Source organism: Rhodnius prolixus, unplaced genomic scaffold (genome assembly GCF_049639745.1).
Source record: "Rhodnius prolixus isolate KJV_2025 unplaced genomic scaffold, Rpr scaffold_17, whole genome shotgun sequence".
NCBI lineage: Eukaryota > Metazoa > Arthropoda > Insecta > Hemiptera > Reduviidae > Rhodnius > Rhodnius prolixus.
In genome coordinates, this window is record NW_027411626.1 from 2317636 (window position 1) to 2343440 (window position 25805).

Sequence of the window (25805 nt, forward strand, 5' to 3'; positions counted from 1 at the left end):
GTCAAAGTTGGGTGTTTTTTAACTTTACGCTTTTTCATGCACTTTCTGACGATCAAAACAACCTACCGGTCAGTTTTAATACTGGCAAACGTTTTTAGTCAATACTGTATTTTACATTTATTTTTTTACAAATAGGAGCTTCTTACAGCGTGATGGACAGTGTTTTCTGTAACGAGAGAACACTGTCCGGAGACCAGCAGTGCACTGAAAAAAGCTCCGGGCGCCAATAACCTGAGATGTTGATGCGCCTTAAATATATTAAAAATATATATATCCCATAAATAAGGACAATTGATTAAAATAAATTATTTAGTTATACTCCAGTTTGCAAATAGATTTTTAAAACTAATTTCGTCCCTCCCGAGTTGCAAGAAAATGTTACACAGCATGAAACGTAGGCCTGTTTTTTACAAGGTACACAGCTGTTCAAAAAGAAAATTTATGTAAATCAATTTTATCAAATTGATTTTGGTAAGTATTATTTTTTTCCTAATTCCAATGAAAATATAACACAAATTGATTCTTTCGAAAACAATTCTTGTAAATATAAGAATATTAATTTTTTTCTTTTTAAATAGGTAGTTAAAACAAAAACATCTGGTATACTTTAGAAATCACAGATTAAGAACTATATTCACATCTTCAAGTAATAATTACATGGTAAATAAGAAAAAAAGAGCATTTTTAAATAATATGTATAATTAAAAAAAAAAAATAGATAAATTATTTACAATATCTCAATCTGGCCAATAAGTTCAAAGTTTACAATTATAAGTTGAAGAAGCCAAGCTTCCGATAGATCACGTTCATTTGAAGAGTTAAGTTTTTTACGCCATACTGAAAAATGAATTTGAAAGATAAAAATTAGCGATTCCAGTTACAATTTAAAAGAAAATTTATTACCAACAAACAATATTTACCTGTCAATCAATGAAGCACGCATTGAAGATGTAATCGCCGTTGGTTGAGCTTCGTTCAATTTGAAAACACTTTCAACTACAGAAATCTCAGTGGACGTAGTGTCCATACCGCAAAATGCTGCCCAATCGTTGACCACCATTCCAGCGGCAATCACCTCTGAACCACGATTAATTGTGCCAGCCTGATTACAAAAAAGTTTTTTTTAAGAAAAACCACTCATATGACTTCCTCTTAACCCCTCATCACATTTGTAAAGAACAAATAATGAATGTTTATAAACAATAAATTTTTAGCGAACTATTTACAATTCTACGCTATTAACAATACATAGTACGTAATTCCGGCTTCTCAATACAGTGGATATTTTAGACTAAAAAAAAGAAGAAAAGTGCTTACAGCTAGTGGGACTTGCAACAGTGATGATAGTTCATCTTGATCTTGAACAGAGGTATGAGGATGTAGTAGTCCACCTTGATTCGATAACACACAATAAGACCCAACTAAAACATTAGAAGCTACCGTTTGCCTAAAAACTTCAACTTTCAATACATCTGATAAGATTTCTTCAGTTTCCTGTTTTTTTAAAAAGAAAAACACAAATTAATGATTTTTAAAACTACAAAAAGACTAAACAAATATCAAAAGAAAGATTACCCTGTCTAAATCTGGATGTACTAAAGCTACATAATCATTACATGTGATCACATTTCCTAAAGCCGATAGTCTTTCTTCTACACGTTGTAATTTTACTGAATCTGGCAAGGAATTTCTTAAATGTTGTAGTTCTGTATCTGTTGTTGAGTTCGGTACCAACAGACCATGTCTGTTCCCTTAAATTATAATTAAAAAAATCATTGTACACCTGATAAAACGGGAAAACCAGGAAACAAGATAAAATTTCGAACTTACCGACACACATTCGGCCTATTATTCTACATCCTGCCAAAGAAGCGTGTATAACTGGGATAGTTTCTGACAGTTCTGCTTCAAATACACTGTAATAATATTATACAATTATTAAGTAATTTTTTTTCTAATTTTGTGCGCATTACTTTTTTAAGTTATCTGGGCCCCACAAAAAATTACAGTTATTACTTTTACAATAAAAATAACATGTTTAACAAATATCTTGAAGTTAAAGTAATTTCCAAAAAAAAAAATCTCATATATTCTGCAGAAATACTTTCGATTAATCGACTTCTTTAAAATCGAAATTCTAGCAATGCTTTTAATGCCCCGTCTATACATATCATGTTAGATGTGAATGTGGTGGAGGTTTCTAAAGAACTCTTCAAAAAAAAATATTTTTATGAGTTTCAAAAATCATTGAAACGCCCTCATGCAAATTCCCACAATATACATTTAAAGAAAACTGTTCCTGAGACTGAAAATAAAAGAAAAGTCGATGCCGGTTGAATGATTTCAGCCAATATTTCCACGGTAGGGCCCAAACGAGGAGTAAAGTATGTTTTTACAGCAATTTTTCGTAGATTTAAGTGACCGAAGAATATCTTTGGACTATATCTTCATCTTTACCTTGTAAAAACTATCTCTTAGAACGGTAAGAAGTAAAAGTGTTGCGAGCTAATGAAAGTTGGATTGATTTCAGTTGGAGCATTGTTTAGTTCGTAGTAAAACTCAGTAGGGAGTCAGAGGGCTTACCCCCTTCAGATTAATTGAGAATTGGGACAGCTTCTCAGAACATGAGGTAAAGTGCTCCAGACTGTTGAATTAGGATACCATTACAATTGTGCAAAGCACTACTTAGCACCCATCATCACATTTTTTAAAAATAATTATTTCTTATATAACATTTCTAACAAATAATTAGCAAAAAGTGTAACTGCATTAAAGATGCTAATAAGTTTAACAAAGTACCATAAATGAAAGAAAAATTTAGATAACACAAAATATCGGTATTACATAAGATGATACAATAACAGCGTTAATTATTGCCCTCTTTTCCTGCTTCTGTGTAGATTAACATTTAAAAGGTAATGCATTAAATTCAATCGTTTCTTTTGAAACTTCATTCATATCATCATTTTTTGATCATCTACTCTCCATAAAAGCTTTAAATTTATAACTTAAATAAAGATCTTTTAAAAAAAATACCTGTAAAAGTTTTCTGAGCCACCAATAGCTACAAGACAATAAGAATTAGTTAATTTACTAAATACTCCAACTTCATTGTTATTCTCAAATTGTACACGCACGGCCATAATACAATTACAAAAGCTTCTTCAACTGTAAACTTCAAAGAAACACGTGCACCGGGGATTATCAACAATTTAAGTTCTTCTTTGAAGGATAACCGTTTAGCAAAAGGTAACAAACATCAGACTGAACGTATAAACTTATGGCTTGTTAAGTTAAAATAATTTTGATAATATCCTCTTCTTTTTTTTTTGTGTAACTTGAATACTTAATCACTCATAATTAATTTTGATTTTATAAAATCGTCTTAGGTCACACTGTGACAATTGACAGTTATAAAAAAATTTGTATATAGAATTTTATCTTATGAAAAATTATTGTAATTTCACTAATTTGCCTAAATCAACGAGTTTACGTTTATTTCTTTTTAATATAGCATGATTATTCTTATTTTAATTTCATTTTCTAATATTCAAATTGTTTGAGATATAACCAAAATTAACCTTACCTCGCCGTAAACAGACGAGGGTTGAAGCTAATGGTACTTAACGTACATGTAATTCAAATAAATACCTTCAAATAGTGTTTATTGGGAATAACATGAAAAGTGGTTTATTATTTTTAGTGTTTAATCCTTATCCTAGTGTTCCTTAAAATAATGAAGATTAAGATAGGGTCAAAAAAAATTCCTTGACAATACAGAAGAACATGATTTAGTTTTTCCCCATTTCTTTTTTTACTTTATTTTGAGAACTTTTTAACTATTTTTTTTTTTTCATTTTTCCAAATAAACAGAAAGATGTTTTCTATTTCGAAATTGACACATCCTCCAACAGGAGTTGAACATGCATTAACTTGCTATTTTTTCAACCGTTTGGAAAAATCACTGGTAATAGCTGGCGCAAATCTTATTAGAGTTTACAGGTTTATGCCAGATATAGACAATACTAAGAAACATCTTTATTCAGGTACTTTGTGTGACATTATATTTGGTTATTTTGTATTATTTAAAAATTTGTGTTTTTGTGTTATTTAAAATTTGTTTCGTTTTTTAGACAAAAATCCACCAAAAATGCGATTAGAATGTGTGGCTTCGTATTATTTATTTGGCAATATAATGTCAATGCAAAGTGTCAGTTTCATTGGATCGCAAAGGGATTCATTATTATTAAGTTTTAAAGATGCTAAGATGAGCGTTGTAGAATATGATTTAGACACAAATTCACTGCATACAATATCTATGCATTATTTTGAAGAAGAAGAGATGCAGGTAGTTCCTATTTTTTTTTTTTTTTCTTAATATATTATGTATTTTTTCAATGTGAATCTAAATTCGTAGGAACGTAAGGTGAATTTCTTCTCAGGAATCTATTAGAAATTCCTTAAAATTGAAAGTCAGTTCAGTTCTTTTTAAAAATATTTTATGTTCTTAGTAAATGTAAATTTTAAGAAATTTGAAATTGAAGAACAAAGTTTTCCCCAAATGTCACATCCATTATCTTAGGCCTGCGACATTTTTATACCTGCAAAAATTTTTTTATTTTCTAGGGCGGTTGGACGCAACACTTTAACATTCCAGTCATCAGGGTGGATCCCGAGGGAAGATGTGCAGTAATGCTAATTTATGGTAGAAAATTAGTAGTGCTTCCATTTAGAAGAGAAAATCCAATCGATGATCCAACTATACCTCCTTCGGATCCAGTACCTGTGCCTCAATCAAATCGTCCACCTGTGCTTACGTCTTATATGATTGTGCTCAAGGAAGTTGAGGAGAAAATGGAGAATGTTATAGATGTACAATTTCTACACGGCTATAATGAACCAACTCTTCTAATACTGTTCGAACCGATGCAAACGTTTCCTGGGTTAGTTTTTTTTATTTATTTATTTTAATTTTATTTTTTTACAAGTTTACTAAATTTTAATGTGAATTTTAACTGTAGGAGAATAGCAGTACGAAGAGATACATGCTGTATGGTTGCCATCTCTTTAAACATGGATCAAAAAGTTCATCCAGTAATCTGGTCGGTAAATAACCTACCAATGGATTGCTCCAAATTAGTACCAGTTGCTAAACCTCTAGCTGGAACATTAGTACTGTCGAATAATGCTCTAATTTATTTAAATCAGAGTGTTCCACCGTATGGAGTTAGTCTGAATTCAATAACAGAAATTAGTACTGGATTTCCTCTGAGTGAGTACATGTTTTTTTTCATTGCATGAGCCTGAATTTTCTAATAGAATAGAGTCTCTTATCGTGTTTGGTGATGTCTTCTAGAGTTTTTCGTACTGTCTTCAAAACCCATAATGGGATGTGCGGTGGCATTATTATTATTAGGATAGGTTTGACAATTGCATTTCTGACCATATAGGCGGTAATTTAATGCCAGCATGACCCGATATTTATTTAAATGTGCACTTATTACTCTGGAAGAATTTTATCGAAGTATTTAAGTGTAAACTATTCAAATTACTTGATTGACGTTTATTCAGTTTGTTTTGATCATGCAGTTCTTGTTCTTAAGATAACAATCTGTTATTAAAACGGATTTTTTTTTATGCACGTTTCCGACGTATTAATGTTACCAGAAGCGGAAAGGAAATAACCATGATAACTTTTTTTTTTTTTTAAGAAATCTTTCTTTTTCTTTTCTACAGAGGTACAGGAAGGCGTAAAAATCAGTTTAGAAGGTGCACAAGTGTGTTTCCTCAGCCATGATCGTTTAGTATTGTCGCTGAAAGGTGGCGAACTTTATGTACTTACCTTACACGCGGATAGTATGAGAAGTGTTCGAAGTTTTCATTTTCAAAAATCCGCGGCTAGCGTGCTTACAACTTCGGTAAGTTCCACTTTATGAATTAGTTTAATTATTTTTGACCATTTCATTTTACCAACAACTTCTTTATATTTCAGATGTGTCTGTGTGAGGATAATTTCCTTTTCTTAGGATCAAGATTAGGAAATTCCCTGTTGTTGAAACTGTCTGAAAAGGACCAAGGAGATATAAAACCTTTTGCTACAGTTGTCATTGATTTGTGCCAACCGCCTCCAAAAAAGAAAAGACTGGATACTCTTGGTTAGTTAATTATTGTGTTATTAATTTGCAGAGAAAAAAAAAATGGACCCTCAATTTCCCCCGCAACTTGGCGTTCTTATTGGCATTTTCATCAAAGTATAGGATGCCGCTTGTGCAATAATTATATTGTAAAATGAGACTTATTTACTCTTGGATACCAGCTTAGTGTGAAAAACCCTAAATACAGTCATCATAAGAACACCTGGATCGGCGTCGAAACAAAAGTTAATTTTCGGTTGCGACAGGAAAATTTTTTGTCTTCCGATAAAAGGATTGCCGTCTAAGATAGGAGTTGATCTCTGGGACGAAACAGTAATGTATTACTATGTAAATACTGTGTATTCGGTTTAGCCGGGATTTCAGTTTTCCGGGGTGGGTATAGCCGGAGGTCAGCCCGGTTAATCCAGGTTGTACTGTATTGTAAAAAAGGAAAGGTTTCTCCTTTAAATTGGTTCGGCACAGTAAAGTGTCTTTTGGCTGCAAAGCCTGGGTCCTAGGACGCACCCTGTATTCTAACTAATCCAGTCTGTGTTCTAGGTGATTGCATGGCCTGTGATGTGACCGAAATTCGAGACGAAGATGAACTTGAAGTGTATGGAGATGAGATTCAGACTTCTATACAATTATCTTCATACTCTTTTGAGGTTTCTTACATATCTTATGTTTTTAATAATTTTTTTTTCTCTTTTTTTCTTTGAATTGATAACAGCATCATATTTCAAAATGCCTTAGGTTTGTGACAGTTTGTTGAATATCGGCCCTTGCGGCAACGTGTCCATGGGAGAGCCAGCATTCCTTTCAGAAGAATTCAATAACGATCCAAATCCTGACATAGAATTAGTTACCAGTGCTGGTTATGGAAAGAATGGTGCTCTGTGCGTTTTACAAAGATCTATCAGACCACAGGTATTCTTAAATTTCACTTGCTCTTCTTGTCAAATTGATTCCTTAAAATTTAATCTTCATCCAAATATATGAGCAAGAATTTACTTTAGGGACCGATATGAAGAGCTCTTACAGTCACCCTTTGTTGAACGATCTTCTTTCTCACTTCTTCCATCACTGCCTTCCGAAAATGAGATATTTTTGGTTTTTTTATTTCCTTAGGTAGCGACTACATTCGAATTACCTGGATGTCTTGATATGTGGACGGTAATTGGAAGTAAGCATGAATTTATTGGAGACAGTCAAGAGATCACGCATGCCTTTATGATTTTAACACAGAGGGATTCAACAATGGTCAGTTGTGAGCCACTTTTTTTTTCTTTTTTTTTTAATAAAACTGTTAAATAAAGTCACCTGCTACGAGAGTGCAGACCTTTTGGCTCTGCTCTTTAGGAACGAGAGTTTCTAAGACGCCAGACAGCCGAGGCAATTCGAGAACGGTAGTCTTAGCTTCCTCCAAACAAAGTACTCTTAAGAGTGGTCTCAGATGGGATCGCGTGAGAAGGGTGGTGTCCTATAAAAGGAAAATGCAGCCGAAAAAAACTCTTTCTCTAAGATTGAAACGAAACTGAAACGAACACTTTTACTGACGGAAAAAAAAGTAGATACCAAAACGAAACTAGAAAAAGAAAATGGAAATAAACCTTAACTTGGAAGTACTTACATCAGTTATTACAACTTAAAATTTCACGAAGACTGTATGTACAAAATAATGCTTAAACCCACTCAAGGAATATATGTGAATTAGATGCGGAGAGTAAAAAAGTAGAGTAAAAGGCGATAGAAGGAAATGTTATGATTTACCCAAATGATGCACTATACAGGCCAGGAAGAGTCAATATCCGAATAATCAGTTTTATTATTGACAGTAAACTGTTATTGTAATATTGCATTCCAACAGTCAGTTAGAAAGTCATCTAGTTTAAAATTGTAATACAATGTAGCGGACTATTGCAGCCTATGCTATCTGGGGGGATATTTCGGTTACAATACATAACCTTAATGGGACAAGCATGTGTATCCAATGATCTTAAAAAAAAAAAAATTGTAGTTCGTCAGTTTTCGTAGATCATTTACAAAGAAGTTAAATTTGCAAATAGAGCGTTTAAAAAATGTCTAGATTTAATAAATTATTATTTTTTCATAGATTTTGCAGACCGGTAGAGAAATCAATGAACTAGATCATTCAGGGTTCAATACTCATGGTCCTACGATATACGCCGGAAATGTAGGAGGCAATAAATTTATTGTACAGGTAAATTTAATTCAGATTTTATTATTATTTATTTATTTTTTTAATGATTTAAGGCGCGCCAACATCTAAGGTTACTGGCGCCCGGAGCTTTTTTCAGTGCACTGCCGGCCTCCGGACAGTGTTCTCTCGTTACAGACAACACTGTCCATCTCCGGACAGTGAGCTGTTAGAAGCTCCTAGGAAGAGAAAATCTAAGGGTCAGCAGCTGGATTCTAACCCGTGACCTCCGCGAGGGAATTCATCCCTTCCCTATTTACAGTATTATTATTATTATTATTAATTTATTCACATTTAGGTATCCACGATGGGAGTAAGGTTATTACAAGGAACTGAACAGATCCAACACTTACCATTAGATCTTGGTTCACCATTGGTATCTGCAGCATCCGCCGATCCATTTATTATGTGCCTTACTGGAGATGGCCAGTTAATTCTTTTAACATTTAAAGAAATGCGAACTGGTGGAAAGTTAGTTGTTTCAAAACCAAAAGTACCTTTAGTAAGTTTTTTTAAGATTATTTTATTATAAATTTCATATAAATTGTATTATATATAATTTTATACATGTTTATATTTGTTGCATAGCGTCCTCAGATCACCACTTTATGTATGTATCGTGATATTAGTGGCATGTTCACTCGTACAGCGGAAGAATTAGAATCTGAAATCTATACTTTACCGTCCAATTTTCTAATTGATTCGGTCAAAACGTAAGTTCTATAATTGATTTTTAATATTATTTTTTTAAATGATAAGTTAAAACAAAAAAAAAAATGTATTTTATTACTATTTTGTTAAATACAGAGAAACTGTTGACGACGAAGAAGAACTACTATATGGAGAGTCCAGTGTGTTAAACATAAAGAAAGAAGCAAATCCACTTCCGGCTGTAGGATCTCTTGCGCACAAAAAATCCATGTGGTAAATTATAATTATTTGTTTGGACAAAAAAAAAACTCGGAAGAAATTTTGAACCAGGCCCAGTGTTTTCAAAATATTTTAGAAATACGATCATCATATTCGTATGAGAATTTGATGCACTCTCTTGAGATAGTTAATGCTAGGAAGGGCTGCAGAAACGTGAAGGGCTATACGAGTATAGGAAAGGAGTCTGTAGGACGTATTGTCCCTAGTTCTCTGATTGTGAGCTACCGGCTCTTTGTTGAACATCCCTAGACACCCAGGTAGTTAGGTACTAGGTTGCTATGTCCTATCCGTGCAAATGGCCGTGTAAATGATCACAATCTGAACTCCATTAAAGTGAAGTTATTCTGTTTTAATAAAATAGTAGGATCATAGAATCGAAAACTGGCACAATAAAGAAACAAATGAACCTTTAACATAATAATAATAAAAGACCCTATTAAAATAATGAAATATATTTGTACCAAAATAAATAATTATTGTTTAAACTTACGCTTTTTCAGGTGGCGCCGACATATACAAGATCCAAAAGTTTCCTATTGGACAGTTTTTATACGTGAAAATGGTCACATGGAGATTTACTCATTGCCAGAATTAAAATTATCATATCTCGTTGCAAATGTAGGCTTAGGACATCACATTCTGGCGGATAGTTTGGCAGCACCGCCAACATTAGCGCAAAATCATTCAGAGACAGGTAAATAATTATGTTTTTAAAAAATTTTCTTACAACATTAAATAAGATATTCGTTTTGAGGGCCTCTGATAAGTACTTTCGATTTTCTAAAAATTGTTATTCATATATTAATTTAATTTTGTTATGTATCAATTGTTTATGTATTAATCGTAACGATTATTAAACGATACAATCGCAGTAGTTTACTAATTGAACATATGAAGAACTTTCAAACACTTTTATCTGAATCATTTTCGATTCAAAAAATATCGATTAACGCTACTTTTTGATGAAGTGGGAAAAGTTTCTATTAAGGATCATTATTGTGTAATGTACGGTCCTGTCTTTTGTTTACTATTAAGGAGAGTTGAATGTGTTGCTAAATTCGGGGTTGAAAATTTTTTTTAGTAGGATTTACCTCTTTAATCAAGAAAAGGTTAACTTTCTTTAAATGTTTCCTGTTTTGTAATTATTTATTTTTTTGAAAAACTAAATTACATAATATTAATTTATTTATCCTTTTAAACAAAATCGTATTAGAACAGTTCTCGGGGAAGGGCCCGGTAGATTTCTCTGTTAAATGTTACATTTTACTTTAAAGAAAATCTGTTAGTCTTCGAGAATATTAGTAAATATGAGGTAGTGTTCCTACCTATTTTTTTTTGCTCTAAATGTTTTCAATAAAAATGTTCCACATTTTAAATATAATAATAGTTACAGCTCAACATGAAAATGTTATTAAAGAAGTTTTACTGGTCGGTTTGGGACATAATGGAAGTCGTCCATTACTCTTCCTTCGTGTAGAAAATGAAGTTGTTATCTATCAAGCGTACTCATATCCCCATGTTAGTTTAAACATGAGATTTGCTAAAATTGGTAATCTATTGGTGAAAGAAGCGAATCCAAAGTAAGTCACAGTGTCGCATTTTTTTTTGTTACTATTTAACTAAGAAAGAAACATGATGTCTTCTATAGAGAATTTAATTCTTCTTGAAGGTTGGCTAAAGAAGATGAAGAAGAGTTAGAAGATCTGGAAGATGAAATCAGAGTGAATCAGTTGAGATATTTTGGCAATATTTCTGGATATAATGGTGTAAGTAGATTAGCAGGCTATAAATTTTCACTTAAATTTCTGGATGATTATCCACCAGATAATGTTTTACTACACCTTCTTCTTATTCTTCAGGTGTTCGTGTGTGGTGCTAATCCATATTGGATATTTTTAACTTCGCGTGGGGAACTAAGAACCCATCCAATGTACATAGACGGGCCAGTAATGTGTTTTGCTGCTTTTCATAATATAAATTGCCCTCAGGGATTTCTTTATTTTAATAAAAAGGTAAGTTGATTTATTACATTAAATTTTTATTACGAAATATGTGAAGGGCCTGTGACCTTAGATTTTTTTTCAATCGTTAGTAACCTCTTTCAGTTCTCGAGAGAACGCTGTCCGGACACTGGAGTGCCTCAGATGTATTTCACGGAGTATTTAACCCCTTTTTAGTGTTAAACACACAGAATCGTACATCTTACTCGTCACCCAAGAGTCCCTTTAATCGAATTGTTCTGGAAAAAAATTTCAAATCTATTACCAATCTATTTCAGGCTGAACTAAGAATCTGTGTTTTACCGACGCATTTATCTTATGATGCTGCTTGGCCAGTTAGAAAGGTGCCTTTAAGATGTACCGTACATTTCGTAACATATCATCTGGAGAGTAAAACTTATTGCATTGTAACAAGTGTAGCTGAACCTACGAGGGAATATTATCGATTTAATGGTGAAGATAAGGTAATAAGTTAAAATATATATTTATGCACATATGTTCTTACCATTATTTGGAATATTCGATGTATTTAATAATAAAAAAATTAATTCTCGTTTCAGGAACTATCTGTTGAGGACAAAGATGATAGATTTCTATTTCCAATAGCTGAAAAATTTAGTGTAGCATTATTTTCACCGGTATCTTGGGAGGTAAGCCTCAGTTGGTGGTAGTTACTCTAACTTAAAGATTTTCCAACTTTTTTTTCGCCCGCAACCTACTTTCCAAACAAAAAAATTGCCTCCCCACTGCAAATATTTCTTTTATACAATAAAAGTAAAATAAAAGCGAAGATACATTTTATTAGGTACTTAACTCAATTAAACCGAAAGATTTTATTTCAAATATGTCAACCAACTTGGTACATGAAATAACTGAATTATTGAATTATTTAATCAAATTGACAGAATCGATCATCGTCATCATCGATACATCGATATCCTGTAGATAGTGCTTCCTCTCGGTGGTTTCTTTCCAGAAATTTTATAACAAAAACTTTAACACTTTTTTAGTTTATCAATTTAAGTTAAATTCTCGTATGTTCTATAAATTAGCTTTATCATTTTTTTTTGTTACTGAAATTAAGTCATGAAGAGTCTGTTTTTTTTCTATGAACTCTGGCCAGAATCTATTAGATACTTTTCGACAGTTAATGGATTTAAATGTGAAACAATTAACGATTAAATTCGGCCATTTAATGAAAATGGTTTGATTATTATTACAGCTTTAATGACCTTTTTCAGCTAGTACTTACGATTGTTAGCTAAGAAAGTTTTTTTTAATTTTGTTGAACGCCCTCAGACTATTTCCAAAAATGGAATAATTACAGAAACAGCTATTAATTCTGTTTAGGTAATACCTAACACAAAGATGGAATTGGATGACTGGGAACATGTTACCTGTTTGAAAAATGTAAGTCTGGCGTATGAAGGAACACGAAGCGGTCTTAAAGGTTACATATCTCTGGGTACTAATTATAATTATAGTGAAGATATTACCAGCCGTGGTAGGGTAAGTTTGTTTACTTGTATTTGTAAATATATTTCGAATTCAAAAAAACTTTTATGACGACATAAATATAGTTGCTGTATTCATGTATGTTTATGTTAAATTGTGTTGTTTGCATTGTTACAAAACACTATTTTTGCCCAGACTTCATCTGTTTTGCATATTACGCTTGAAGCTACGTTTAAATTAAACGAACTAGAACAAGAGCATGTACATTATTTCGTGTTTGTTTAGTGTAAAGTGCGTTCTTTTATAGCAGTTGTTCCTAAAAACGTTATCGCTGCACATGTGTCTTTCAATCATACTCTTCAAACTACAGCCTCCTTAAAACCAATTTCCACAAAAAAAAAAATATATTTTTTCCAAAACTGGTCCATATTTTAAATCTGCAAATGTAATTTATATTTATAAATTAAATATAGAGACTAGCTCACTAAGAGCTTTACAAAAAACGATAATATATTTATAGAAATGAATCCTAATTTATTTGAATACATATTTTTCAGATATGGCTATTTGATATTATCGATGTAGTACCAGAACCTGGGCAACCTTTGACAAAAAATCGAATCAAAATGGTTTATAATAAGGATCAAAAAGGTCCAATTACAGCGATAACACACGTTCTTGGGTTTTTAGTGTCAGCAGTCGGCCAGAAAGTGAGTTAGGAAGAAAAAAAAAAAAAAAAAGTTTCATTTATTTTTAAAATTGATCAATATTTTGATTGTCGTTTACAGATCTATATATGGCAATTAAAAGACAATGATCTAGTCGGAGTGGCTTTCATCGATACACAAGTTTATATTCATCAGTTGTTGAGTATTAAATCGCTTATACTTGTAGCGGACATATATAAATCGATAACATTGTTGAGGTTTCAAGAGGAATATAGAACATTGTCCCTAGTGAGCAGGGTAAAAGGAAATTCTTTATTGAGATTCTATCTTAAAGAAAAAAAAATTTAAAAAAATGTTCCCATAACTTTTTTTCATTTTGTTTTTTAAAGGACTTTCGAGCAGCTGAAGCCTATGCCATTGACTTCCTAATTGACAATACAAATCTTGGTTTTCTTGTATCAGATCGAGAGAAAAATGTTGTTCTATACATGTACCAACCAGAAGCTAGAGAAAGTTTTGGAGGTAGGATTTAGTAGTTTTTCTTATTTGTAAAACAATTTAACTTTTTTGAAAAAGTTTACGTCAAAAATGATTGCGATGAGGAGGAGGAGGATTTCAAACATAATGGATATGTCCACGTTATGTATAGTAGAAAGGAAACGAATGTTTGATGACTTATACAGGTATTTTAGATGCACCCTTTCGCTACGAAGACATAATATTCTCTACCAACAGCTATGTGCTTAAATCTGTAGCAGAGCTAGCAATGAAATATTAATGTATTTAAAAGTTACAGCCGATTAGAATGAATGCAAGAAAATGATTAGAGAAGGATTACGGTGATTTTAATTTCGGTTAAGCTATAAGGATGGCAGGAATATAGAGTAACTGATCCATCCATTAGTTGTAAGTTTTGTATGTAAATAGTTGTATATAGTAGAGGGATGAATGTGTTAAGCGAATGTATTTATAAGTAAGAATGGAGAGTGAGTGATACTCTAGTGATAAGCACCTAGACCAGTGGTGGGCAAACTTTTTTAATGGGAGGGCCACAAAGTTTAAGAAATTCTAGAGGAGGGCCAGAATTATAGAAAAAATGCATTTTGTGTTAAAGCTTTTAATCATAATATTATAAAAACATTACAGCATTACACACTTGTGTAACTACGCGGCTAGTTTAGCTTCACCTATAGGTTACGCATCTATTATTCTACTAAGTAGAATCTACTTTATACTTCTCCACCGTCAAAACGTAATTATAGCGGGCCATATACTATCCATGTCGATGGACCCTCGGCGGGCCGGATTAAATACTTTCGCGGGCCGGAGTTGGCCAGCGGGCCGTACTTTGCCCATCACTGACCTAGACGATGCTGGCTGTATGGCGGAAGCCAATGCCAAAAAAAAAAGAAAGAAAATTACGTGAAAAATACATCGTTGTTGCTAAGAGATCTACGCTTAATTGATAGCTATACAGACAATCTTTATTTAATATTATACAGAACAAGAGAATAAAGTAAATTATTGGTCCTTCTACCAGGCCTGTTCCGGGACAGTTACAAAGGGGGCCGTTAGGGGGTGCCACATTTCTGTAGGGCTAAGATCAACTCAAAGGAACATGTTTTTTTTAAAAGATTATTTATTTATGTTAAAGATATATACTTGATTAATATTTTTATGGTCACCAGGTGTAGTAAATTCAGACACTTGTTATTTTTTTTTTTTTTACTGCAATTTGTGCATCGAAATTGAGAATTAATAAGAAAAACATCTGATTTAAACACACACACCACTTTCTCTTACTTCAATTACTATTTTTCAAAAATAAGTTTTGAACCAACAATAGTTTGATGTGTGTGAATAATATATTTTGAGCGAAATAGTTGCGAACTATTATTGAAAAAAAAAAATTCAAAAAAGTAAAAATCTCATATTAAAGTGGTACTTCTGGTTGAGGAATTTTGTTTGCTAAGTGCTTTTTAAGTCCAATCTAAATTTTAGGTCGCAATGTATTGTTAAGTCATTTTTTTTGTACGTACATCATTTCTCAAAAATATAACACATTTATTGAATACCCTTTAAAATGATTTCAAATTTAATCTTTTTTAATCGAAGATTTTCGTTCTGTTTGATAGGACAGAAATTAATTAGGAAAGGAGATTTCCATATTGGTCAACATATTAACTCATTCTTTCGAATAAAATGTAGAACTAGTGAGGTGAAAAAAGATGGAAAACCGTTGACTGATGCTGATAAAAGACAAGTTACAGTATATGGTTAGTCGATATTACTACAACAACAACAACAACAACAACAAAAATCGAATAAATCTAAAGAATTATTTTCAAATTTAAATAATTATTTATTAATTCATGAAATAATTTATTCACAGCCACCTTAGACGGAGCCATGGGATACCTACTTCCGCTTCCTGAGAAAACATATAGAAGGTTATTGATGTGCCAAAATCTTTTAGTTACTTATATTCCGCATATTGCAGGATTAAATCCTAAAGCGTTCAGGTGAGTACTTTTTTTTAGCCAATAATTATTATTATGAGAGTGAAATCCTAAAAAAGTAAATTGGATACATCCTATATATTGTACAATATCCTTCTGGAATGTATTTAATTTATTTATATATATATTTTCTTTTTGTAGGATGTATAAAAGCGCTCAAAAACTACTTGGAAACACAGCTCGCGGCGTTGTAGACGGTGAATTGGTCTGGCAATATCTTATGCTTTCTTATAGTGAACGTTTTGAAATTGCAAAGAAAATTGGCACCAAAGTTGAGGAGCTCATAGAAGATATGTTTCACATTGAAATGCTCACGGCAAATTTTTAAAATTTTATGTTTTAGAGTTTTGAGGGTGGAGGTTAGAGGAGTTCTATTTTTTTTTGGTTGTGTAAAAAAAATATATACATATTTATTTTTACTTTTTATAATCATTCCTTGTAAATAGTGATATTGTTTTATATTAAAAGGAATAATGTATAGTAAAGGTTTTATATAATACAGATGTGTTCAGATCGGCGTGATCCTATACCCACACCCAATACTACGTCACCCAATAGTAGTAGAAATTACTGGTAAGAAGTCTTAAAATGGAACAATCCACTCACGACGAAAAAATGTTGAAATAATTCATTCAGTTCAGTAAGTAGATCTTTTAAAAATAAACCACATTTACAACATTGAAAATGTGGTTAGGTCCCCAGTGCTGGATGATTTCGCTGATTTCGTTCGTCGTAAACCGGTTTTGAATTTTCATCAATGCTCAGCTGTTGTTGCTTAATCAATTAATATGTATCATATAACCTGTAAAATTTTCGAGTGTTTTAAGTTAAATTTCTTCCCAGCATCTTTCTTGATGGTGTCATAAATAAAGTGAAACTTCTGCACCTTCTCTAAGTAGTTAACTATTGTTGTCTACGTTGGAAAAACCAATATCCTAGAAAGTTAAAAGCGCTTAATAATGTTTATAATTCGGCCGCTTACTACTTACTCATAACTAAGACCTATTGATACCATTACTTAGGTTTTACAGCCCATTGCAACTGGTGCACATCAAACTGCTGGACATCTTAATAACTCCAATCTATTAACTAACTCGTAGCAAATGAAGTCATACAAGATGTAATCAAAATTCAATGGTTTTTATTCATGGAAATCACAAAAGATTCAACTCTAATCACCACGAGCCTTAACTCTATTAACTCTCTTTTACTCAGTAATTGACACATTTTCTTATTGTATTTTACAGTATTACAGTAGAATTATAGTGGGACCTACTAAAAAACTAAATTCAGATAAAAATGGGTGTAAATAGTTACATTACCGGCAGCAGAGGCTTCCAGGAAGTAAGGTTTAATTGTAGAATTATGTGTTTACCTTGACCCAATTCTTCTGCAAACAAAAAAAGTTTCGAAGAAGAGTGATTATCCCACAAACATAAACAATTGGGGTTCAAAGCTTAATATTATTGTGTTCAAAGTTAAATATTGCTTTCAGTATCCATTAATGTTACTTTGCAAGATTCAATTTGCTTCGGAGTGTAGGGCATAGTGCATACCGAAACCTACATACATACGTATGTGCAACCTCTGTAGGGTTCCTTTCCTAATGGAAAAGGGTTTTCCCTAAAGACGACTTCTTCAAGGCCTTCAAAGTCTTTTTCCCGGATAGAGGGGAAATTACCTATTCTGCTTGGTATTAAAGGGTTTCACAACTATTTATTTCCAATCGCCATTTTTCTTTTGAACTATGACCTTAATCAATTAACCAAACAAATATAATAAGCGAAGATAGTTACAGTAAGAGGTATTTAAAAAAAAAATTAGTTATCTGAAAGTAAACAAAATCCATGAAAATAAAACATCAATTTATTTTTTTACGTTACAAAATTATTCAAAATGTACAAGATTTAATATTCCAAAAATGAAGATGTATGTATGTATCTTTTCGAGGAACATTTTTCAAATTTCATATACAAAAACCATTAAAACTTACGGTTTTATAATTAGGCATAACGTACACATAGTGCTTGGTATCTTTCTTTAAAGCATTTGTTCATATTTCATAGATATCGATTGTCAGAATTATGCTTTTCTTCCCTTAAATCCTTGACGTATACAGAACTGATTTAATTTCTTTTGATAAATTATTGAACTACCACACAGACTGATTAGAGCGGAGCATATTTTCCAAGTCTCAGAAATTTACGAAATTCAGAGAAAAAATTAGCTGTAAAACTGTTCCAAAGGATAAAAGGTTATTCATTAAAAACAGTTGCACTAAACGATCGAAATTGTTATTTAATTATAAATATTGCATGTACAGTATCGACAATTACGTTTGCCGCTGGATGAAAATTAAATGATTAAACTACCATTACATCAGCAAAATTTCTCTTCATTTCAGTATTATTTTCAATACTTTCCAAATGGGCGAATCGAATGGAGCCCATAGTCAATTGTACAACAATGCACTATAGAAAATAAAATATAAACTTTTCACACAACTGTCCTACAAGTGATAAACAATTTTTCTGAGGGGGCCCGTTTTGAGTGCTGAATTATTTATCATAATTTTCATTTTTAAACTAAATTAAAAAAACTGCAGAATTATTCATTTTTATTTTGAAGTGAATATTTTTCGATATAAACTTCAAAATTAAACCAACTTAAAATATTTTCTTGTTCTGAACTGAAGAAAGTTTGTAATTTTAATTACTGACAACGATTTAAATAATTTTCTTTGATATAAATAATAAGTTAATAAGTAAAGTAAGTTTTTAAATAATAAATATTTTAAATATAATTATATTCTAGCGATTTAGTTAACCCAAGCTTACCTTGTGTTACCGAACTGCGCATGCGTCAGATGTACTTTCACTCCTATGTTTCCTTCCTTCTTAGTTTGGCTTCATGCGTTGTAGATGCAGTAGGGGAATTTCTGTACTTGGGTCTGACGAATATAATTAATAGGCTTGTCAGTCCTTTCTCTTTCTGAACTATTGTTGCTACATTAATAGTTTATGTTAGTAACTTATATATATCCTCAGCGAAAAAATGTATCATATTCTTTAGTTCATAGCATTTACTGTTGTTTTTAAATTAGAAACCAACTAAAGAGAACTGCATATTGCATCAGCAAGGAAAGAATGTAGCACAAGCGAAGCAACCATTTTGGATTTCCATTACGTTTCGTTTTTAGTGAAGAGATAATCAAGTTTTTTTTAAAAAACACTGAATGTTTTATCAACTGCATTAAAGAAAATCTAAAGATTCAAAGCAGTTGACTATACTCTTATAATTATTAGAATTAGAATTTTTTTTTTTTTAAAGAATTATGTGTGATTCGGACAGTTCGTGACGTGGTTTTTAACCAAGCCGTTTTTTTTTTTTTTAATGCCTGAGGATTAGATTTTGTTAAAAATGGTAAGTTTATTTAATAAAATACATATTTTTTTTAGAAATTATTTTACGCCTTATAGTACGGGCCATTAGGATAATGGTGGCGTACAGTCAAGATCAGTTACTTAATTTATTACTCATTTAATCAGGTACTTATCAAAGTACTTATTAATAAATATAGTGTAGTAATTTAATGAGCTGGGGATATTATACTCAGGTATTCAAACATAAGTATATTGAAATGCTAAATGCTTCCACGTTGGCACTTAGGTTTAACAAAATGGTGGACTGACTAGCCCGCTTCGAAATTATTTAGTAGTATCAGTTAGGTACAGCTGAAAAATAATCTGTTAAAGTAACAGATCCACAAGAATAACATTATTATTAAAAAAAAAAAAAAAAAGATGCTGTAGAAATAAATAATTTTAAAGTCAGCAGTCAAATTCATTTGTGCTGCTTAACACGTAATACATACAGTAACGTAGTGAACAACTAGGGTGAATGGTAGGTGATTTATTTAGTGATTGAATCTTTGATATTTGTGTAAATTTTCAGCCGAGAATAGATCCAAATCAGCTTCTTAAGTGTCTCAGCGTACTTCTATCGTCGAGTGGGGGCATAAGGAGCAAGGATGAAGTCCAAAGATTAGCAAGGTGGGTGAATTATGTTCAAGTTAATTTTTAAGTAATAAGTTTATATTTTATGCTTGAGGAGTTTTTAATTTTGAATGGTTGATAGATTAACCTATTTATTAATTGTTTATGTACACTTTAGTGTTAGCCTTTCATAATATTAGTTCACTTAATTCTTAAAAATGTTGAATCACCATTAAATTATAGTTTTAGTAGGAATTGTAGTTTTGAGATCGCTATTTTTTTATTAAATAAAATTTAGAGAAGTAAATATAATAAAATTACATTTTAAAACTGATTTTAATTCTCCAATCTACTTGAATAAAGTTGGAGCATATTTTCTATATTTTTATTAATAATGAAGCTTACAAGTCGACGAAGCTGTTAAATTTGGATTTGGTCGGTTTGATGTTGGGAGATTGTAGCCTATCAATTTTTTTTTTTAAATATGTGAATCTGTGTTGTAAAGTATTAATTACCTTACAAACTTTAATCTATTTTAAAAATTGTCTGCATAGAAAATCATTGTATCTTACTTATAAGATGAAATCACAAATCAGTTCTTCCTTTTAACTTGGATATTTACTAGTTTTATGTGTGCTTATGAGTAAATGTAACTGTATTTTATGGTCCATGTTAATTTTAGGTAGACTAATATATTTAATAACCAAAGATGTTGTAACATATGTGACCTCTTTAGTTCATTTTTGTGATTAGAATGTGTTAAGTCTTAAGTTTGCGCTGCATGATGTTCCTTAATAGATCACCTAAGTTTGTAAAGGAATTGTCCCAGAAGTTAACGAGACCTTTAAGGGCTCTATGGCCGTTCTAGGAATAATGGCAAAAACACGTACTAAAGGGATGGTTTTCCCCAAAATAAGAGAATTTGAAAGAGGATTTTTTTTTCAAGGCGGCGTTATCACGTGGAAGTGATAAGATTTTTGACTCGCCTGTCCCCACCCTAGCTTGTACGTGATGGCTGTCCATCTCTGTAGATGAATAGTTTATCAGTGGATACACTATTAAGAGAAACCCGTTTAATTGTTATTGAATAAATTAACATAGGAGTATTATTTATTCTGTAGAGAAGGGACAGACGTATTTCTTGAGTGAATTTCCACAGTTAAGTGGTAAATTCTGACATCCCTAGCACTCCTAGGGAAAAAGATAGGACAAAGGGCAGAATAGATGTGTTTTAGTGGGACTCAGTGATCTTAAATTGGGAATGCCAAAGCCAAACTTACGTCCAGACCTGATTGCATTCTAAGAACACTGAAATGCAAGAAAACTTACAATAAGATGGTACTCTATTATAATTTGTCTTTTAAATCTTAATATATTAATTTATTTTTATTGTTTGAACAGTTTGATGACCAAATTCTCGAAGAAACTTGTCAGTAAATGTATATATATACTTATATTGAAGACAACCGAGGCAGACTTATTAGATATGTAAGTTTTTCATGATCTTCTACTTCCGTTTCATTCCTTTGCTACATAAATCATTTATTTATTTTATATTAACTTGTTTGAAAATTTTTAGGTTCATGACGGCCGGTGGCTGGGATTTAACCTTTAATTGGCTGTCCGACGGTATCCAATCAAGAAATTGGCCCTTGGTCGTGGAACTGGTGGAACTTTTGCTATTGTGTCCTGTTGACATTGAACGATTAAAAGGGAACAATTGTCCAAAATTAATTAAACTACTTTCCAAGGATGTGAATGCAACAGAAAGTGAGTACAATTTTTTTTTCACGTTCTGTGGCTATAAAAGTTGATTTTTTTTTAAACTTTAGATGTAGCGTTTTCATTTTTGTAAACTATATCTATTTGTTTCGTTTTGGTGAAATTCATCGCATGTGTTGTTTGACCATCCTAACCTTATTATTACACCACTGTATTTTTTTTTAAAAAAATGGTAACTTTTGTAGTATTTAAATTTTCTTCTTTGTAGAATCGAGAATTGTTGTTAATAGCTTATAAGTTGTAGTCATTGGACTTTAGAAAGTGTGAGGTTAGTGTAGAGTTACGGATTTCCAGATCGATAACTTGGCGAACCCTCTTATGGATCATGATGCAATGATTATTTCCGTTTACTTGTAGATTATATATAAATAGGAAATGTGCGACTTTTAAAATTTTCCATCCATCTAAAATTCTATTAAGGTCCACCCTGTGGGGGGGGGGCAAGGGTTTGGTTAGGATTTTCGTTTAAGAAGTGTTTACTAAAATTCGAATGTTTTTTTTAGAAAATTTCCAAAACCGAAAAATACCATTTTATTGGATTTTTCAATTTTCTAAAACTGTTGTTCAAATATGTCCGTTGCGTTTTTTATTTTTAGCTAAAAAGTGATTATATAAATATATTTGCTGGGAAAATTTGTTCTGGGCAGTTTGAAGCGTGCTTACTATTTTCTGTAAGGCAGCTACTAGAGATTTTTAGTAAGAAAAAGTCGTGTGAGTCTTTGATAAAATTTGATTTTAATACATTTTTTTTTATAATGGTGTAAAATATTTACTTAAAATGTCGTACTGTTGGTATGATAGCTCTTTTGAAAGCTTCCTTCCTTTGCTTGGCGCGCTAAAAGGGAAATTGTGCAAGCTAGGACGTTTCGACCAAGAAATGACTCCCTATTTTTAAAAAATAGAAGGTCACCATTTTTAACGCATTTCTTACAATTGTAGAGTAAATTATTGATGTCGAATTGTTGGTTGTGAATTATCGATTCTGCACTCTGAAGTATCGTGACATTGGGTTTCGATACAATAACAACTCTTTATAGCTAGAAAATTTATCACAATTCTTTTATTCACAATAGATTTTTTTTTTTTAATCGATTAGGAAATGATTCGATCATGTCCAGTTTCCTTAGAGAGTTTTCACTGGTTTTGATATCCGTTCTGATGAGGTCACCTAGTTCCTTTACGTTTTTTTTTTTTTTTTTTTTTTTTTAGTGGTGTCAACAAAATCTTTAAATAATTAGTAAGCTCAACTTGTTGTGAGAACTTTCTGATTACTACTACGGAACCTTGACACAATCAATCAGTAAATAGCTGTTCGCAACCGGAGCGTAACACTGAAAGGTTATGGGAGGTAAACAGGTCCCAACGATTTTCATTCAGACTTATTGCTCTCAACGTTATTCTAGAAGCAGACAATCAGCGATATCCTGATTTTACCGTCAAATATGTGCCCTCCCTGCAATCAATATTCTCGCAAACAATTCTAAAGATAACAACTCATCAACTACAACCGCCAGTTAAGAAATTTGGAAGGGTTTTTGGAAGGCAGATTGTAAACTCCCCTTAAATGCTGCTCATAACCATTTATTACACCGGATACATTGAGGTCAATTCTGCTCGTCTCGTAACAAAGACCCTCTGACACGATCAAAATTTCTCTCTGAGAAAATCATTTTTCTTAGGCAACATTTTCAAGTGAAAATGTGATTTTTCTTTAAGTTGCACCCGACTTTGAGGGTTATGAGATCAGACCTGGGTACTTCCCCACTTCAAACTGTTACAGACTCGCAGGTACAAACTCTCCCAAACCTCATTCACATCCAATCGTACAACTTCTCAGAAAATCTAAATCTAAATTTAAAGTTCTTTACACCAATATATACATACTAATTTACACTTCCGTTTTTGTACTTTTAGTCAAAAGAAAAACTTCCATCCAAGAAATTTCCCATGGAAGATCTTCTTCTTCTTTGTCTAATGCTCTTATGCCTTTCAGCGTCGAGCTTTAGATACTTAGGCCTTTAACCAGCGGATGTACTCTTCCCTGTTGCTTGCCAATTTTTGGATAGAAGACCTAGTCTGACCTCGCTTTTGTGCCAATCGCCCGATGTACTCCAAATAGCCCAATCTTGGTCTGCCTCTTGGTCTACGGCCTTCTGATTTGCCCTCCATCAAGCATCTAATCTTCTCCTCTTCTCTTATCCTGCAGACGTGGCCAAACCACCCCAACTGTCAATTCTCCAACTTGGTTACGAAGGGTTGTACCTCTAAGCTGCTCCTTATTGTTTAATTTCTGATTTTATCTCGCTTAGTTTTCCCTTCGACCCAGCGGGAGAAATCTCATTTCGGCAGCTGTAAACCGGCTTGCATGCTTATCCAGCATAGTCCACGACATTCTGCCCCATACTGAAGAAGAGGTAAGTAGACAGTCTTGAAGAAGGTCATTTTTTTTGCTGACCTCTCTTTTACCGACCACAGTATTTCTTATCAGACCGTAGGCTTTATTGGCCACACCCACCCGATTCAGCACCTCTTTATCGATTCTGCCATCCCGGCTAAACAAGACTCCAAGGTACCTAAACTCCTCTACCTGTTCCATGAATGCCCCATCACACTCTACCCGGATTGATTCCTGTGTCTTTCCACCATGGAAGATCAAAACTGTTTATATTGTAAAGGAAGTGGAAAAGTTGAAAACATAATCCAATCTAAAAACACATTTCCGCCAATACGTAAATACATGCACACTTTCCATTCGTACTATACACGATCGTAGTTCCTGACCAATTCCACAAAGAGAACACCTAGAAAATATCTTTAAACCTGCCCCATACTGAAGAAGAGGTAAGTAGACGGTCATTTTCACTTTTTTGCTGACCTCTCTTTTACCGACCACAGTATTTCTGATCAGACCGTAGACTTTATTGGCCACACCCACCCGATTCAGCACCTCTTTATCGATTCTGCCATCCCGGCTAAACAAGACTCCAAGGTACCTAAACTAGTGGTCTTCAGGAGGTTTATGTAGCGAGTGTTTCTTTGTTGTATACTGTACAGTTCTTAGTTATAAGTAGATAGTTCTTGAATGTTATCTATTGATAGTCCTTCTTAACTTATATATTTACGTGTGTTCACGAGTATAATACATTTTTAAAGGAAATGTTAGTCTTTTATACGACGAACAATGGGAATATAGTCTGTTCCCATGAAGTGATTGGTCGCGTAGAAATAATCATTTTGCCAAATCGAAAACTAAGCACCGCCATTCCTCCATATGGGAGGAAACCATTGTTGTTTCTTTTTATTGTTTTGCTTTAGTCATAGAACAAAAACATCTCATCTGTTTTGGTTCAAACAGAAACATATGATTAGGTTCCTTCCTCAGCTATAGTTTGTTTATTTTTTTTTTTTATTGAAATTATATTTTTCAAAATATCAGTGTGAGTGTTGTGCGATTTGTTATTATTATTTTGTTTTTTTTTACAAAAAAACGATATATTATATATGTATATTTCTGTATAGTAATCTTCAAGATGTAAAGAATTAGTTTTTTTGTATATTGTAGACATTATTTTTTTAAAAAAGATTTGTTATCAGTATATGTTAGCCATTTTTTTTTTTTTTTATAAACAAAAATAATATTGTTTATAAATGAATCGATTAATGAAACCGATCAGGCGAAGAGAATCTATGAGATGCGAAGGTAGACAAAGAAAACCTTTATCATATATTATTTTTAAATTTTATTTTTTAAGGCGCGTATTTTATTTTTTATTTTTGAAGCCATTGGCACATTTGGACCTTCTTTTTCCACTTCACTGCTGGTCCCCAGACGGAGTTCTCTCGTCACAGACAACGCTGTCCATCACCGGACAGTGGTGCTGTAAGAAGTAGCTTCTAGGAAGAGAAAATCTGTGGGTCCAGCAGCTGAATTCTTTATCTTATTAGTAATGTTTATTGATGGTGACTAGAGAATATCATTTATTTTTTCATTTTATTTAATAATGGATAATGTTTAACTGCTTTTATTTCTGTATTACATTTAAGTAATGATCATATGATTTATTGAACTATTAAATAGAAATTAATGGGTTATGGTATATATTT

At 32.3% G+C, this 25805-nt stretch overlaps 3 protein-coding genes across 5 annotated transcripts in view; 2 read left to right on the forward strand and 1 right to left on the reverse strand.

Annotated features, from left to right (window-relative positions):
* Positions 1-603: 603 nt before the first annotated feature.
* On the reverse strand, positions 604-3381 carry eIF6 (eukaryotic translation initiation factor 6). The gene is made up of 6 exons (XM_074139059.1): positions 3037-3381; positions 1831-1916; positions 1576-1751; positions 1318-1494; positions 921-1102; positions 604-837 (listed from the first exon to the last, which is right to left on the reverse strand). The coding sequence occupies exons 1-6, from the start codon at positions 3141-3143 to the stop codon at positions 828-830; spliced, it is 738 nt and encodes a 245-aa protein (XP_073995160.1). The 5' UTR covers positions 3144-3381; the 3' UTR covers positions 604-827.
* Positions 3382-3572: 191 nt separating this feature from the next.
* Positions 3573-16423, forward strand: Cpsf160 (cleavage and polyadenylation specificity factor subunit 1). 2 transcript variants are annotated; one of them, XM_074139044.1, is made up of 26 exons: positions 3573-4046; positions 4134-4348; positions 4627-4943; positions 5022-5272; positions 5737-5918; positions 5993-6155; positions 6693-6799; positions 6888-7061; positions 7263-7394; positions 8248-8355; positions 8651-8854; positions 8941-9065; positions 9160-9276; positions 9783-9976; positions 10670-10862; positions 10952-11048; positions 11142-11294; positions 11561-11746; positions 11843-11932; positions 12633-12791; positions 13295-13447; positions 13526-13702; positions 13795-13927; positions 15541-15681; positions 15798-15927; positions 16066-16423. In XM_074139044.1, the coding sequence occupies exons 1-26, from the start codon at positions 3878-3880 to the stop codon at positions 16250-16252; spliced, it is 4257 nt and encodes a 1418-aa protein (XP_073995145.1). In that variant the 5' UTR covers positions 3573-3877; the 3' UTR covers positions 16253-16423. The 2 variants fall into 2 exon arrangements, with proteins under 2 accessions (XP_073995145.1, XP_073995146.1); XM_074139045.1 differs by having other exon boundaries at positions 10676-10862.
* A 2397-nt stretch (positions 16424-18820) lies between these two features.
* LOC141459696 (uncharacterized) overlaps positions 18821-25805 on the forward strand; it is a 53588-nt gene continuing 46603 nt past the window's right edge. The window contains exons 1-4 of one of the 2 annotated variants that reach the window (XM_074139047.1): positions 18821-19347; positions 19879-19976; positions 21321-21407; positions 21499-21689. In XM_074139047.1, coding sequence (XP_073995148.1) covers positions 19345-19347; positions 19879-19976; positions 21321-21407; positions 21499-21689 — 379 coding nt within the window. In that variant the 5' untranslated portion in view covers positions 18821-19344. Of the gene's footprint in view, positions 19348-19878; positions 19977-21320; positions 21408-21498; positions 21690-25346; positions 25402-25805 lie in introns of those variants that run through there. The other variant, XM_074139048.1, reaches the window with a different exon arrangement.

Bases quoted from the DNA above. Each gene is read 5' to 3' on its own strand.
- Cpsf160 (XM_074139044.1), top strand. From the start codon at position 3,878: ATGTTTTCTATTTCGAAATTGACACATCCTCCAACAGGAGTTGAACAT. The intron at 4,047-4,133 runs GTACTTTGTGTG...TTCGTTTTTTAG, and splicing joins TAAGAAACATCTTTATTCAG to ACAAAAATCCACCAAAAATG. The intron at 11,295-11,560 runs GTAAGTTGATTT...AATCTATTTCAG, and splicing joins TTCTTTATTTTAATAAAAAG to GCTGAACTAAGAATCTGTGT.
- eIF6 (XM_074139059.1), bottom strand. From the start codon at position 3,143: ATGGCCGTGCGTGTACAATTTGAGAATAACAATGAAGTTGGAGTATTT. The intron at 1,917-3,036 runs GTATTTTTTTTA...ATATTATTACAG, and splicing joins GGCTCAGAAAACTTTTACAG to TGTATTTGAAGCAGAACTGT. The intron at 1,495-1,575 runs GTAATCTTTCTT...TTAAAAAAACAG, and splicing joins TACATCCAGATTTAGACAGG to GAAACTGAAGAAATCTTATC.